Below are 17,428 nucleotides of genomic sequence, written 5' to 3'. Positions count from 1 at the left end.
AAGAAAAAGGAAAGAAATCACAAATATTCAAGGTGTTCAAAGGAATAAACGTAATTCTGAAGTGTGTTTAGTGCATGCGTACTAACAGGGTTGTAAGGAAAACCTGAAAGCATTTTTGTTGCGACAAACTTTCGGTAGTTTTGTGAACGGAACATAGCGTAAGCCTTACCCGTTTCGTGAGACATAACCTCAACACCCCCTGTTCTAAATTTAAAGTGAGTCAGAGAAAAATGGCCATGCAGGCAATGGAACGCCTCATGAACCCAGAACGGTTTGTGGTCGCAGCGACCAGCAGTAGCCGAGTAGGTCAGTGTCCCATGTGGGAGCTGGAACTCCGCAAATATCTGCAAGGAAAGGGATGGCCCCTTTGGAAAGAGTTTTGTTTGAATGAGGAGACAGGTCCCGGAAGTATAGGACATACTTGGTGGGAGAACCTCTCTCAAATTCACAAGAAAAATATGAGTAAAGCACGTAAGCCGATGGCGATTGTGTCCTGTTTGGCACAATTGCGAGGCACAGAGGAGGTCGTTCAGACGCTCCGGGCAGAATTAGAAGAAAGAAATAGAATGAGTAAAGTGGATGTCAGGGACATCGAAAAGGAAAACATGGATCTAAGAGGGAAGTTGGCAGAGAAAGGTAGAGAGGTAGATGATGCCAAGAGGGCACATCAGTCTTGTCTAGCCCATCTCAGCAGTTCCCAGACCCAGTACGAAAAGGCCTATCAGGACGTGCACCGTGCCGTCCTGATAAGAGAAGAATCAGAGAAGCAGGTAGAGGCTTTGCAGAGGCAATGCTCTGACCTTAAAGCAGCTTTGAGAGCACTCCATGCTGCCACCACAGAACAAAGGCAGAGTACTGTAGACCACGCGAAATGCAGGAAGCAGATTGCAGAGCTGCAATCGCTGCTTTCGGTGCAAAATGGGTTTCAAAGCACCTTTGGAACGCAGTTAGATGAGGAGAATGCCCCAGACTGGAAAGAGTTAAGTGAGACAGCGCAGCGTTATGTTCAGGGAACATGTGCGCCAGCAGCGCAGCAGAAAAGGCAAGCACCCCAACACCCCACAGATCAGCTCGTTACCATTCCAATGAATCCAGTCACCACCCAAAGGAAAGCGACCACAGAAGGCGCACCAGATATAACTTACACCACCCCCTTAACTGTAACCCAACTCAGGGACGCGTGTGAAAAGATCACTCCGTTTCTCCCCACCGCAGACCCCCACCAGTTTTTCGCAAAGGTAAAGCAACAGGCTACCATGTACGGCCTGGACGAGAGAGAGCAGGTTAAACTCACAGTTCTGAGTTTGGACCAATCGGTTGTAGCAGCCCTCCCCGACCCACAGAACGTTGGCGGAGGCACCCTAGAGGAAATGCACACCTCCATTTTAGATGCCATAGGGTATAATCGAGGTGACCCCGTAGAAAGACTTAATAAGTGCCGGCAGAAGAAATCCGAGCACCCCACAGCATTCGCCGGAAGGCTGTGGATCCATTTTAACGCAGTATTTGGCGATTTAAATAGAGCCCATTTGAACCGTGAAAACATGGTTAAATGGACGCGCACCATAATTTCTCATGCAACAGAAGCAGGACAGAGCGCTTGCAACAGCTATGACCCCTCAGAGGAGGCCCATAATGAGAAGTGGGTCCTGAAAAGATTGTCCCGCGCTTGGGAGCAATCAGTTCAGGGCAGAGGTAAAGTGAAATCCCCAGAAGAAGCTCAGGCTGCAGCAGACATACAGGCAGTGAGAGAGCACCAAAAACCCGCGTGGGTGAATGAAGGAAAGAGCAGCCCTCCACAGAAGTCGCAGGAATGCTACAACTGTGGCCAGTTAGGACATTGGGCTAAGGAATGTAATGGACCCCAGAGATCACAGAGAGGCCAGCAGACAGGCACTCTGAATCGCAATAAAACCAAACCAATTCACAGTATAGGCGTACAGTCAGGACCCACCAATGTGGACGGAACAAACTGACGGTGTTCGGGCTTCCCCCATTTGGGTCTGTGACACACTATGGGATCCATCAGGAAGACCGGTAGTCACGGCAAAGTTAAGAGGGAAGCCCATAGAGTTACTTTGGGACACAGGAGGCTCCCGCACCACAATTAACTCCACCACCACGGCACAAGCAGACACGTGGCCGACCACCTCCACCATCACACTTAGCGGGTTCACAGGACACTCGCAGCAGGGACATATCACAGCACCCGTAGCAATCCAGCTAGGGAACATTTCCACCAAACACCCCGTTGTTCTAGTAAATCTTCCCCGGACAGCAGAACACATCCTAGGGATAGATTTTATGAATGCCCATAGCCTGTCGTTCGACCCAGTGAACCAGTGTGTCTGGCGAATGGCAAGATCGGACAGAGCACCCGCCACCCTCACAGTAGGAGACTACGCTAATAGGATTAGCGTAGTAGGAGAATACTCATTTGACTTGACTACACTAAACACGGACAGACAAGTTAAGGCAGTATTAAATAAACACAGGACAGCATTTGCCAGTCACCGGCATGACTGTGGCAGAATGACTGGACAAATTCACGTTACCGGACCTGACCCCAGACCACAAAAACAATATAGATTTCCCCTAGAAGCAGAGGGAGAAATAGAGAAGGTAATAGGTAGCTTATTGGAGCAAGGTGTGCTTAGAACAGTAGCCTCGACCAATAATGCCCCTATTTGGCCAGTGAGAAAGCCCGACGGATCATGGCGTCTGACCATTGATTATCGGGAACTCAATAAAGTAACCCCAGCAGTAGCCCCCACGGTAGCAACAAGTCCCGAGACCATGCTCAAACAGGGACTCAACTCCAAATATTTCACGGTTTTGGACATTAGCAATGGCTTCTGGTCAATCCCATTGGCAAAGGCGTGCCAGTACAAATTTGCCTTCACTTTTAAAACACAACAGTATACGTGGACATGCCTTCCACAAGGATTCCACAATTCCCCCTCCATTTTCCACCGACAGTTGGCGAATGGTCTAGAAAAATTTTCCCGCCCCGAATGTCTGGTACAGTATGTAGACGACCTACTACTGCAGACAGACACAAAGGCAGAGCACATTACGCTTCTGGCCGAACTCCTGGAACTTTTAACCGAGATTGGATGTAAAGTTAACCCTAGAAAGGCCCAGATTTTGGAAACTAAAGTGATGTATTTGGGTACAGTCATCACACACGGCAAACGCGAGATCGAATTCAAAAGAATTGATTCGATTGTCAAATTGCCCCTTCCCCAGAATGTTTCAGCCCTCCGGTCGTTTTTAGGACTGGTTGGTTATTGTCGGAACCACATCGACGGATTCGCGACAAAAGCCGCCCCACTCTCAGACCTCCTTAAGAAAGGAGCCCCCTGGGAATGGCTTCCGCAGCATACAGAGGCTGTGGAAGAGTTAAAGAAAGCCCTTAGCGCAGCACCCGCGCTACAAGTCCCAGACCAACTTTCCCCCTATGCAATAGAGGTAGCGAGCACAGATCTGACCCTCTCGGCCGTGTTACTTCAGGAACGGCACGAGCAGCTAAGACCAGTGGCTTATGCCTCCCGACTGTTAGACCCAGTTGAACAAGGATTTTCAGCCTGCGAGAGGCACCTCCTTGCTGTCTTCTGGGCAGTGCAGTATTTTTCTTACATTACCGGACTCAACCCCACCACCATTTTGACCGAGCACACCCCCACACAGTTACTCCTAGACGGTCGACTGAAGGACGGTTCAGTTAGCCAGATTAGGGCAGCTAGGTGGACACTACTTTTACAAGGACGGGACATTACAGTAAAACGGACCCGCACACACACATTTTTAGCCGACAACCTCCAATACCCAGGACAGCCCCATGAATGTGAAATTGTAGCCCCCTTACATAACACAGGACCCTTCATAGCGAAGACACCCCCCAGGAAGATAGGGAACCCAAAACAAAGCCCCCAACCCACAGACACGTGTGGACCACTAAGGATATACGTAGACGGTTCATCCACAGTTTTAGAAGGTGAGCGTATCACAGGATGCGGCATCTATGTCGAGGACGCGCAGGGGCGCGCTCTCGAAGAGATAGCTTTAAAATTACCAGGACACTTAGGCGCGCAGGCAGCAGAGCTCGCGGCCATAGCTTATATAGTGGACCACCCCGATTCTTTCCCCAGCCCAGCGGACATATATTCGGACAGTCTATATGTCTGTAATAGTTTAACAGATTTTCTGCCCCTGTGGAGGACACGAGGTTTTGTCTCCGCAGATGGGAAACCCCTTCCATCTGCCCCTTTACTCCAACACATTTTAGAGAAAGCGAAGGACAGGACCTTCGGCATTATCAAAGTAAGAAGCCACCATAGGTCATCCCCCCCGGGAATGTAAAAGCCGACGCACTGGCTAAGGCAGGTTCCAGGCGAGGACACTTGTGGACACCCCCAGCTAGCGCACCAGCTAGCGCCCCTGTGAGCGCAGTTCAAGTCTCACAGACCAGTATTAAGGATTTAGTAGAGGCACAAAAGCAAGATGAGGATCTCAGGGAGATTTTCAAAGGCAACTTTGTGCCACAGTATGACAAATTCAACACGCACTGACCACACATGAGGGTGTGATCATAAAGGATCAGCTTTATGTGGTCCCGCAGCAGGACAGGAATGAAATGATTGCTTTGTTCCATGATGGACACGGACATCAAGGGATCGACGCAACCACGAGGCACCTCAGGCAGCTCTGTTGGTGGCCTAACCTAAGGACAGATGTAAGTCACTACATCGAGAATTGCCTTATTTGCGCCCAGAATAACCCGGAGAGGTATTCTAAAAAGGCACAACTTCGGCATACTCGACCAGTTAATGGCCCCTGGACAAACCTCCAGATCGACTTTATAGGACCATTGCCCCCTTGTAGGAATGGCTATAAATACGTTCTGGTGGTCATCGATACCTTTACCAAATGGGAGAGGCATTCCCCTCTAGAACGAATACAGCGAAGACAGCTGCAAAGATCCTGACCCACCACATCTTTACGAGATGGGGTTTACCCCGAAGCATTGATTCGGACCAGGGATCTCACTTCACAGGACGGGTCATGAAGAACGTCCTGACAATATTTGGCATAAAACAAAATTTTCATATTGCGTATCACCCACAGTCCAGCGGGATTGTAGAGCGCATGAATCGGACCCTAAAATCCACACTTCGAAAAATGGTTCAGGCGAACAACTCCACATGGGATTCAGTGCTCCCATTTGCATTAATGTTCATCAGAAATACAGTTTCAACTTCCACAGGATACACACCACACACACTCATGACCGGACGCCCTATGAAAGGTACAGAATTCCTTTTAGGACTGGACATGACTAGCCCCGAAGTGACGGCCCTCACACACGAAAAGACGGTTAAAGACCTTGTTGAGACTGTGAGGTCTGCACAGATCGCAGCCGCAGTTCAGCTAGGGAAACGCCGTAGACAAAGCACAGCATTCTTTAATAAGACCGTACACTTCACAGAATTCCAGGTTGGGCAACAGGTAATGCTATCTGTATACAACCCCAGCAGTTTTTTGGCACCAAAATATTCCGGCCCATACTCAATTTCGGACAAAATTAGCCCCTCAGTTTATAGGATAAAATATCCTAATGGTAAGACCGCGTGGTTCCATATCAACCAGTTAAAGGCATATGGAACACAGGCCAACCATGCACACCATGTCCTGCTAGACGCAGCAGAACACCTCACCCCACCCACTAGAGACACGTTTCCACCATCCCCCTCACAGACCAGTTCTTCATCGGACTCGCCCACGACTCCGCCCACTGACCATGACAGACCACGCCCCGAAACGCCCACAAGCTGCCGCAGCAGAGACAGCGATACAGACACTGCCTCTGAGGACAGCCACAGCACACCACACTACAGCCCACATTGCAGCAACAATGACCCCGACTACAGTGACCCCATGGAAGTCACTTACATTAAAAACCCAGACCCACCACCCGACCCCGACAATACCCATTCACTTTTGGACCCAACACTCTGGCACAGGGACAATTCGTACCGACTTGTCCGCAATGACGAACGTGACCCCCAGTCACACAATTCAAAGATATCATGCCTGATCCACACAAGGGTGTGGGATCCGGGAGAGCAGGACGACACGGTGTCTGAATCCCGATACGGCAACCCCTTTGTGACCCTGTTCACAGAGACAGAGGAAAAGTGAGGTGTCCAGATGATGTAAAATAGGAACCGCTTGAGGGAAGCGATGTCCTTTCTGATGGAACCTGCACGCATGTTTGTTTGTCAGTTTATGTTTGTTTGTTAATATGTTAAGGGATTGATTGCAGATCTTTTCAGCTGAAAAGATTGTGACCACCTCGCACGCACGTTAGCTTGTCCGCAGATACCTCTGAGAACTTCAGTTGTATCCTCTGGTGAACCGACACGGTTCACGACTTGTTCCCTGTTTTCAGATGAAGGAGCATCTTGGCTCCTCCATTGTTTTTAGGTGCCCCTCTATTCGGCGAATAGAGGCTGCAAATCCATGGTAAACACATTCTTGCCCGTTTACTCCAGGTTACTCAGGCAGTGGACAAACGGCACTGAGGACCCGCCCTGTCTGAGCACCCACTTTGGTCAGCCAAGCTCGGGTATGGCACAGCACGCCCTACCCGGGGATCCCATTCAAATCGTACCCGTAGCGGCCCATACGCAACCCATTCGACCTTTTGTTTCCAATTTGTTTTCATTTTTCGTTAGGCAGCCCTTAGGCCGCCATCCCACATGCTATTTACATCCAGGAACATTCGGATGGTAAATGAGCAAAGCCTGCGAGACGGCTCGCAGGAGGAGAGTTGTTAGGTATATTGTGTTCATTACATTCGCTTTTGAAAAAAAAAAAATGAGGGGAGTCACAGGGTGTGACTTGGCCAGTCATTTTTAATGGGTCAATTGGAATTGAAAGACAGATACACTAACAAGTACGGATATTAAGCTGTATTGACAGATACTGTGCTTGATCCCATAGCTTTCGAAGGACGAAACAGGGATCACAGCAAGGATCGGCCATACAGGAGGAAGAAAAAAAGGAGAACGAAGAGAAGATGATGGAAGCCTACTTATTGCTTTTAAATGTTATATTTGTATGTGTGGAAGCAAGACACGTTTCCCCCACAACCCCCGCCATAAATGTTTCACTCACAGCAACCCCCCAGTGCTCAGCTCTGATCAGTGAGGTTCAGACCTGGTGCACAAAATTTATAGTAAGAAGTCTTACAACACCAGGTTAAAGTCCAACAGGTTTGTTTCAAACACGAGCTTTCGGAGCACGGCTCCTTCTTCAGAAGAAGGAGCCGTACTCCGAAAGCTCGTGTTTGAAACAAACCTGTTGGACTTTAACCTGGTGTTGTAAGACTTCTTACTGTGCTCACCCCAGTCCAACGCCGGCATCTCCACATCATGGCACAAAATTTATGACATGGTACTCCATGTCATACGTGATTGAATCACTGCTAGTGATTGCGATCCTCGGCATACTCGTACAGACCCTCAGGTTGAGGAAATGGAAAAGGAGAGCCTCCCGTTCCTGCCCCTCAACCATCTATGGAGTTCGATCCCCTATTTTTCGGTTTCATCAATCCCCTTTGCCCCATGATGAATAAAGCACTGTGAATAAAATAAAATATACCCATGTATTATATTGTCCTGAACTCGACTGCCGAGTCAGGAAATGTTATGTGATGTGGTATGAGTGGATGAGGTTTAGTCTGTAATGAAATGTTTAAGGTAAGATAAGGATAGTTGTGATAGGTAGAGGTTCCCGGTTTTTGGTAATGCATGTCCCCTTTGACATAGCACCAAGTAGAGATGTCAGGTTTGCAGCAGCCTGCAAACACTCATTAGCATTTTGCAAGCAGCAAAACTAGTTTCTGGCCAGGTGGAAGATCTCAAACCAAAGGTGATAATGGCAGAACGCTTTACATACTAATGAGGCAGTCCAGATCTAGGCACACACAATGGCAACATTTGGGTTTGAATAAGATACTTTAAGTGGATGTCCAGACAGAGCGGCACCAGAAGTATCCACTATAGAAACCGCCCCCGCCATCAAGAGAGACCCTCACATTGGAGGAATTCAAAAGATATCGATTGGGAGCGATCCAATCGATACCTGAAGGTAAAGCCCGCCCAGGAAAAGGTAAGGACATTGGGGACCCCTATAAAAGATAGACCCCCACCCATGGTCCTGTCTGTTGTTTCGTGCTCCGGCTTTGACCAAGAACTTCGAATTGTATCCTGACTCCAGCCGTTGAGCATCAGCCGCCGAACCGTAAGTGCCAATACGACGCTCGCTACGCGAACCAGGCCCACTAGACCCCCAGTGACCAGCACGCTTTCTGAAGGTTGCAGACCAAGACCGGAACGAAGGCCTCGCTCCCTGACCTTGCCTGTTCCTGTTTAGTTAAGTATTCTGATTGCTTAGTTTAGTCATAGCTTAGTCCCTTAGCGTGTGCATGCGTATTTATTATAATTGTATAATAAATATTGATCGTTTGGAACTTACTAATCGGTGTATCGTTTTATTACTTTGAACCTGACCTTGGAATATTTGTGAGGTGTCTATACGGCATCTGGCGACTCCTGAGCTGAAAATACATACACAGAGCCTAGTAGTGTTAAGCACACGGCCTTTAAACGGAGGCGTGTTAATACACTCCAATAAACGCGTTTTACCCCCATAGCAAAACGTGCAACAAAGCGTAACAACTGGAAGACTAAATTGAGTGGAGAGTCAAGAGTGCAAGACAACATAATCATGAAGGAAATTTGTACATAACTGTAGGGCAATAGGTTAACAGAATAGCTATGGCAATGACCATGATGCAAAAGTGACATCAGCAGTCAGAGAATCATAGGATCCCTACATGCAACGACCCCCCGAACAACCACCCCACCCAGGCCTTTTCCTCGCTTCACACTGCAATCCCACCCAACCTGCACATCCCCAGACACTAAGTGGCAAATTTAGCATGGCCAATCCACCTAACCTGCACATCTTTGAGCAGCACGGTAGCACAAGTGAATAGCACGGTGGCTTCACAGCACCAGGGTCCCCGGTTCGATTCCCGGCTGGGTCACTGTCTGTGCGGAGTCTGCACGCCCTTCCCGTGTCTGCGTGGGTTTCCTCCAGGTGCCCCGGTTTCCTCCCACAGTCCAAAGATGTGCAGATTAGGTAGATTGGTCATGCTAAATTGCCCTTAGTGACCAAAAAGGTAAGGAGGGGTTATTGGATTACGGGGATAGGGTGGAAGTGAGGGCTTAAGTGGGCCGGTGCAGACTCAATGGGCCGAATGGCCTCCTTTTGCACTGTATGTTCTATGTTCTATCTTTGGATTGAGAGGAAATTGGAGCATCTGGAGGAAACCCACGCAGACAAGGGAGAATGTGCAGACGCCACACAGATAGTCGCCCCACAGACTGTCACCTTGCCGCATATGTGCAGCAGTTTGAGCAATCCGAACTCAGGAGAGATATGCCACCTCAGTAGCCCATCATCTATATAGTGTACATTGGGTAAATAAACCAGTTTGACATAACTACCTGAGTGGGATTACAGTTTCTCTGGATGAGATACTCCACACCACCAGTGTACAGAACAAAAACAACATACAAGAAACAGGAAATAACCATTTTAATCTCTTCCAGGTTTGATGTATAATTTCAAGGCAGTGAAACTCTGAGAAAGTCTGTGGGTCACATGTATATCATATGAGGGCGGCATGGTGGCACAGTGATTAGCACTGCTGCCTCAAAGCACCAGGGTCCGGGTTCAGTTCCAGCCTTGGGTGACTGCGGAGCTTGCATATTCTTCCCTTATCTGCGTGGGTTTCCTCCAGGTGCTCTGGTTTTCTCCCACAGTCCAAAGATATGCAGGTTAGGTGGATTGGCCATGCTAAATTGTCCCTTAGTGTCCAAAGATGTGGGGTTACGGGGTTATGGGGATAGGGTGAGGGACTGAGCCTAGGCAGGGTGCTGTTTCAGAGGATCAGTGTAGACTTGATGGACCGAATGGCCTCCTTCTGCACTGTGGAGATTTTATGGATAATTATGGGTTGCAAAGTAAACAGACTGCCAATAGGTAAAACAGATAAATTAACCCCACTCCAGATCCTTGCTAAGGGTACAGAACTAAAGAAGGGGGAAAGTTATTCCTAAAAAAGCTTCATAGTGGAAAGGTTATGCGAATGGTTGAAAAAGAGAATGTAATTCCACCAGTTTCAAAAGTTTAGTCCACATGGCATTTATAACTGAGGCAAAATTGGTCTGCTTGACAAGCATTTAAAATTATACACTAACCTTGCTATTCTTAAGTTGGATAAGAAAGTCCTTGTAAGACATCATTTTCAAAATGTATTTGCTATCAAAACAGGCCAGAGCTTCGGAGGAGTGGCCATTGAAGTTGGATTGCCACTCAGCTCCATTTTTCCCACCTTAGTAGGGAACTGCACCTTCCACGTCAGACCTTCTGGCTCGGGCCAGATGAAAAACGTGCAGCGCAGTGGGTTCCTAAAGCCTACAATCTAAAGGAGCAGAGGTAGAAGAAACAAAGCCATGCCCCACTTTTTATTTATTCATACGGCACTTGCTACTTAAAAAGAATCCAGCCACTTTCGCAAGCTAAGGAGAAGGTAAGTGTGCAAGATAAGTGGGTGTCATGGTCAAGGGGAGGAGTGGTTGGCTGAACAATGGTTACTGAGGATAGGATGAGTCAGTAGACCCCACCCCCCCCCCCACCCCCTCCCCGGGAGATTGGACATATGGGCCAGTGTGTTACAAGTGTGGGGACTATAACTTACCAGTTTTGCACAAGAAAGTCCACAATGTGTAGAGATGTGAGATCAGCAAGCTGTACAGCGAGATGAAGAGCAGTCTCTCCTGGTTCCTGCCAGTCAAATACAAATGCAGAGAGGAAAAATAAAGGAGAGAAACTAATGGCACCACAATTTTCATTTAATTTTTCTTTCTTTTCTTTCATCATGGTGAAGAATATTAATTCTGGGTAGCAGAACATTTCCCCAGTATCAGTATTTTCAGATAGCTGCAAAGTGTCACAAAATGTTACAGCACAGAGGCCATTTGGTCCATCATGTGTGTGCAGGCTCTCCAAATGAACAATTCACCTGGTGCTTTCCCCCGCCCTCTCCCTGTAACCCTGTATAATCTTTCTTCTATAACATTCCTTCTGTTTCTTCTTTTTCTCACATCAGATTTATTGTGCCTTATTTGATGAGATTATCAAACTATGGGTAGTAAAACTGGGAACTGTTTGAAACTTTCCAGTTTCTCAGCTCATGTTACTTAACACCTGCTAAGTACGAGGAGCAAAAGGGCCTTCATTTTAACTACAGAACCTGGGTTGACAAAGAACAAAGAAAAGTACAGCACAGGAACAGGCCCTTCGGCCCTCCAAGCCTGCGCTGATCATGCTGCCCGTCTAAACTATAATCTTCTACACTTCCGGGTTGCATCTCCCTCTATTCCCATCCTATTCATGTATTTGTCAAGATGCCCCTTAAACGTCACTATCGTCCCTGCTTCCACCACATCTCTACACATTGTGGACTTTCTTGTTCAAGTCTAGGTGCTGGCAAGATGACTTCCATCACAAGAGGTGTCACAGGAATTAGTCGGAAATAATTAACTTCTTCATATAGGATGCAATTCAGCAACTCAAGTTAAAGTCTGATTTTGGTCAAGTTTAGCAGCGAGTTTCATGACGGCTGCATTGGCAAGACCCCGGCTTGTATTCAACGGCAGTCAAGTGCCAAAAATGAACTACATTGCCACCTGATTCGTCTGACGCGCAGCTCAACAGCTCGCTACTAGAATGGGGGAGCTTCTTTTAAACGCTCCCTCACCACTCACTCCCAGTCAACACACAAGCATGGCAGCGTGCAGACCTGCTGTTCACTTTGGGGGTGCCGAACTGGCGAGGCTTCTCAACGCTATGGATGAGAGGTGGGGCACCCTGTTCCTCCGAGGGTGTTGGAGGACTAGCAGCAGGGTCAGCAATCTGCCTGGGAGGCAGCGGCAGCGACTGTCAGTGCAAACTGCCATCCAATGTTTTAAGAAGACGAACGACCTCCAGTGAGCTGCACCACTCTCCTGGCATGGGCAACACGGTAGCACAGTGGTTAGCACCCTTTGCTTCACAGCTGCAGGGTCCCAGGTTTGATTCCCGGCTTGGGTCACTGTCAGTGCGAATTATGCACGTTCTCCCCGGTCTGTGCGGGTTTCCTCCGGTTGCTCCAGTTTTCCCCCACAGTCCAAAGATATGCAGGTTAGGTGGATTGGCCATGATGAAATTGCACTTAGTGTCCAAATGAAAGGTTTGGTGGAGTTACTGGATCACGAGCCAACCTGTCATCCTGGGGTGGTCCTCGAAGACAGTGGGGATCTCAGAGTGCCTCAGGATGTAGCGGTTACATATGTTCCCAGGGTAGCAACTGCACGTGCATGATTCTGAGGCAGTAATCGCACACGATCTACACATTCAGGGAGTGGAATTCCTTCCTGTTAATATAGGGCACCTCCTGAGGCCCTAGTGCTTGCAGGATGGCATGCGTACCATTGATCAACCCCTGGGGCATCCCGGCGATGGCAGCAAATCCTGCAGTCCGGGCATCTTGGTGGGCCTGGTCGAGCTCAATGGTGATGTAGTCTGATGTCCGGGCATACAAAGCCACCTACTGAATGCACCTGTGGGTGGAAGATTGTGATATGCCACACAGATCCCCTGGAATGACCCAGTGTCACAGAAGTTTAGGGCTGCAGTGACGTTCACTGCTACCGGGAGTGAGTGTCCTCCTCCACATGGTGCCATAACTGTAAGGACGTGACTCAGGTGCCGCACTGTCTCTTTCTGCAGGGACACACCCTTCTATGGCACATGTTGTCAGTCAGCTCATTGAATGACTGTAGTGGTGTACTGCAGGTGTGCGTTTTGGCCCCAGATGTTCAGTACACAGTACAGCATTCAGGCATCCAAAGTCGCTGGACATGCAATGCGCTAGTCATCCTCTGAGGTATGATAAGTGTGTCATCAAGGAGGCACTTGAGAGCTGAGGAGCAAGAGGTGCTCTCACAGCTATCAAGGCTAATTCCTCATCTGAAATAGCCTTCAGCTGTGAAGCTAGAGGCTGCTCACAGTCAAAGGGAGTGAAATTTAATTTCAGGATAAGAAGCCGCACCAGGGCTCTGTCCTGTAAGAGTCTGGTAGGACAGACATGCTGCAGTTGTGATTGCCCATTTAAAGATGGCTTGTTGGCCTCACAGACATAATGTCCTTTAGCGACTCTGGAGTGCTTCAGCCTCCTATGTCCAACCTCCATCCCTGAGCACAGGGGCAGCAGCTCTGGTGCTGTTAATCTGCATCCCGGAAAATGGAAATGGCTACTCTCCTCCTCACTTCCCCTCAATAACCATTGCGCCAGGTTTCCGTTCTTAAAAAGGAGTACTAAACAACGCCTGTGCGACTTTTCGCTGGGGAGCTGGGTAATTCCCAGGAGGCCACTGCATTTGACTTCAATTTTGTTAATGAGATTGAAATGAGTGCAAATGAGGGTTAATAATATTTTCGCCACTTTTGGGTGAGATCCGGAACTCGCCAGTGGGAGCGGGCTGGGTGAATCACAAAATGGTTTGTGCCTGGCATGAATCTTGATTTTGCCCTTTCCCGCTGTACAGCCAGCAAGCCCAGATACCAGCTGGTGCAAAACTGTTGCTGAATCGCTCCTATAATCTGTGGAATTGGTTCAAGTTGTAAAAACTGAGGAAGCCTTTCTTCAGTTCAGCACAGTAGATGCGCTGCATTTATGGAGGTGTTGCCTTTCAGAAAATACTCCGATTCAATGGTGAGTGGGGAGTTTTAGCTGACAAGAAATGGATGGATTGGATTAGGTCCGTAGATAAATGTGGGGACAAATTATGAACAGCAGCAAAATGGTTCGCTCCTTGGCCTTTTGGCTAAGGTCAAGCGTAGGATCAAGTGTGAGATCATGGCTTCCTTTCTGATGATGTCTGTAACTGTTTATAAAGCCAAAAACTACCTCAATAAAATTGTTTATTAAAAAAAAAAGTGTGAGATCATGTTTAATGCCTGTTCTTGTCAGCTTGGATCCAGTGTGTCTCTTTGTGGGGACCATGAATTGGATTCAATTAGAATTGATTTTTGGAGCAAGCAAGGAAATTAATTGAAGGCTTGCCCTGTCCACCCTGTGCATTGTCTTTGTAACTGAGAAAAGAGTAAAATTAAACTTTTCAAAATGGCACTAACACTGTAGCACAGTGGTTAGCACTGTTGTTTCACAGCGCCAGCATCCCAGATTCGATTCTGGTTTGGGACTGTCTGTGCGGAATCCTGAAAGATGCACTTGTTAGGTGAATTGGACATTTTGAATTTCCCCTCGGTATACCCGAACAGGCGCCGGAATGTGGCGACTAGGGGATTTTCACAGTAACTTTGTTCCAGTGCTAATGTAAGCCAATTTGTGACACTGATAAAGATTATTAATATAACATTAACAAAGATGCATTATGCTGTGTGTAAGTAACTTTCTCGCTGGGTGAATGATTTGAGGGGGTGGGCTGGGTAGGCAACTGAGACACCGGTTTTGATAATTGCTTGCAAAGATTGCTTATTGATATTTGGATTTAACTCCTCCAGTCTGAATTTCCTGCAGTATTGGAAACTGGCAGCTAATGAGAGGTGAGAAAAGGGCTATTATCTCCTCCCTCACCTCGATCTTCTACCTACAATCTCCCCCCCCCACCCCAACCTTCCACCAACAATCGTCTGCCCCCCCCCCCCGACCTTTCATCTAATCTCCCCCCTCAGGTCGATCTTCCACCCACAATTTCCCCCCAATCCTGGCCTGCTGCCCACAATCTCCCCATTATTCTTTCAATCATGATCTGCACCCAACACTCCACGCTCTCAGTGCACAATCCACCACTTCTTCCTCTCTGCTCACTGGTTACCAGCTGCGGCCTTCCTGCCAGACAGCTAGCTAGAGTTTCAAAATGGCTGCCTGCTGGCCGCGAAACAAAGAAATACAATTCTAATGAGGGTTTGCCATTAAATATTCCAGGGTCTCTCCAAACTATCCATATTTTTAGTGCACTCTGATCACCCCACTATAATTATTGGTGCCAAGATCACAGGGTCTGAGCAGGAGACATTAAAGATCCCAGCGCATGTAACGTCTTGGTGACTTGAGCAACATTCCCTCTCAACCAACATGAAAGAAAAACAAATGAACTAGCCATTCATCTCATTTAATTCCCGTTTGTTGATTACTGTATTGTTATGCTTGTCTAAATAACAGTACTCACTGGACTACCAAATACCACGGTGTGAAGAAATTTGGAGAGTTTCTCCGAAACTAGTAAAGCACGATACAAATGGACATTTATTTTTCTTTTAGTAAACTATTCTATAAAAATCAGTTTGGTCTGACCAATTCCACTCTTACCTGTGAGTATGATGGCAGTGATTCACTAAGGTTGACCTTTTCTGCATAGGCCTGTATCAATGCTAATATATCCTTGCATTTTACAGCAGCGTACAAATTATTCAACTTTGTCACAGGAGCATTATTGTTCTGTTTCACGTATTGACGATCTATATATTTTGAAACGATGTAATCTTTTCGCATTGTCCTTTAAAATAACAGAACATCTCAATCAGTTTAGAACTAGGTAAAACAATGTCCAAATGAAAGACTGCTATTTCACAGCTGTCTGATGTGCGCTGTTGTAAAAATGAATTATAACTATATGAAGATAGAAACATAGAAAATAGGTGCAGGAGTAGGCCATTCGAACCTTCGAGCCTCCACCACCATTTTATATGATCATGGCTGATCATGCAAATTCAGTATCCCACTCCCGCTTTCTCTCCATACTCCTTGATCACTTTAGCCGCACGGGTCACGTCCAGCTTCCTCTTTAATATATCAAACGAACTGGGCCCAATAGCTTTCTGTGGTAAAGAGTTCCAAAAATGTGTAACTCTCTGTGAGAAGAAGTTCTTCCTCATCTCAGTCCTGAATGGTTTACCCCTTATTCTCAGGCTGTGACCCCTAGTTCTGGACATCCCCAACATCAGGAACATTCTTCCCGCATCTAGCCTGTCCATCGCACCAGGATTTTATTTATTTATTTTTTAAAAATATATTTTTAATTGGCATTTCACATATTTCTAAAACAACTGTATATATACATCACACTTTTCTTACCTGGGTTAACTTACTTTATGTACAGAAAGGTTTATTTTGTCTTTCTTTTAATCGGTCCTATATACATTTCACCACCCTCTGGGTCAGTCTATGACCCCTCCCCCTCCTCGCATACTCACCCTGTCCCTTCTCCCCCCTCTCCCCGTTGGCTTCAGCTAAGTTTGCTTTTATTTTCAGGGGGGGGTAACCTCCTCTTCTCTTCTTTTCATGGTTTCTCCACATTCCTTCCATTCCCCCCCTCCCCGGGTTTCGCAGTCCTTTGGTTCCTCATCTATCTAGGAAGCCTTCCTCAGACCCTCAGATGGCGTACTTAATCTTCTCCAGGTGGAGAAATTCCGAGAGGCCAGCGAGCCAGTCTGCAGCTTTGGGTGGTGCTGCCGATCGCCAGCCGAGCAGGATTCTCCGGTGTGTGATTAGGGAAGCGAAAGCAAGGGCGTTAGCCCCCTTCCTGGTTTGTAGTTCTGGTTGCTCCGATACCCCGAAGATTACCACTATTGGGTATGGCTTCACCCTCACTCCCACAACCTTGGACATTGCCTGGGAAAAGGCTGTCCAGAACCCAGCAAGTTTGGGAAAAGCCCAGAACATGTGGGTGTGGTTGGTCGGGCCCCTCTGGCACCGCGCACATTTATCCTCCACCTCCGGGAAGAACCTTCTCATTCGGGTTCTGGTCAGGTGCGTTCTGTGCACCACTTTGAGCTAGATTAGGCTGAGCCTTGCACTGGACGAGATGGAGTTAGCCCTGCTCAGTGCTTCACTCCAGAGTCCCCACCCTAACTCTGTCCCCAGTTCATCCTCCCATTTTTGTCTGGTCTCGTCCAGCTTTGACCAGTAACTGTCCATATATTTTCCCACATAGCCCCCTGCCTCCTTGCTGTCTGTGCCTATCAGGTCCTCTAGTAGTGGGGTTTCTGGGGCCCTGGGGTACCCTACTGTCTCTTTGTAGAGGAAATATTTTATTAGGAGGTGTCTCATTTCCTGCCATTTTGCTAGTTTCCACTTCCTCGTTAGTTCATCCAGTGTCGCCAGTCTGTGCCCTACGTAAAAGTCCCCGACCGTCAGCGTGCCCCCGTCCCACCTCCATCTTTTGAAGGAGTCTAGCATGGCTGGGGGCAATCTGTGATTGCTACAGATGGGGGCCACGGGGAACAT

The 17,428-nt window shown here is 47.7% G+C and overlaps 1 protein-coding gene across 3 annotated transcripts in view; it reads right to left on the bottom strand.

Moving 5' to 3' along the window:
* The window catches only part of unm_sa1614 (un-named sa1614), a 319,542-nt gene that overhangs the window by 65,661 nt on the left and 236,453 nt on the right, over positions 1-17,428 (bottom strand). For all 3 annotated transcript variants that reach the window (XM_038803728.1, XM_038803726.1, XM_038803727.1), the window contains 2 exons: positions 15,512-15,698; positions 10,835-10,920 (listed from right to left, as the gene is read on the bottom strand). In XM_038803728.1, coding sequence (XP_038659656.1) covers positions 10,835-10,920; positions 15,512-15,698 — 273 coding nt within the window. The remainder of the gene's footprint in view (positions 1-10,834; positions 10,921-15,511; positions 15,699-17,428) is intronic.

Source organism: Scyliorhinus canicula, chromosome 7, assembly GCF_902713615.1.
Source record: "Scyliorhinus canicula chromosome 7, sScyCan1.1, whole genome shotgun sequence".
Lineage (NCBI taxonomy): Eukaryota > Metazoa > Chordata > Chondrichthyes > Carcharhiniformes > Scyliorhinidae > Scyliorhinus > Scyliorhinus canicula.
Note: the sequence above shows the minus strand (reverse complement) of the source record. Positions and strands in the feature narration are given on the sequence as shown.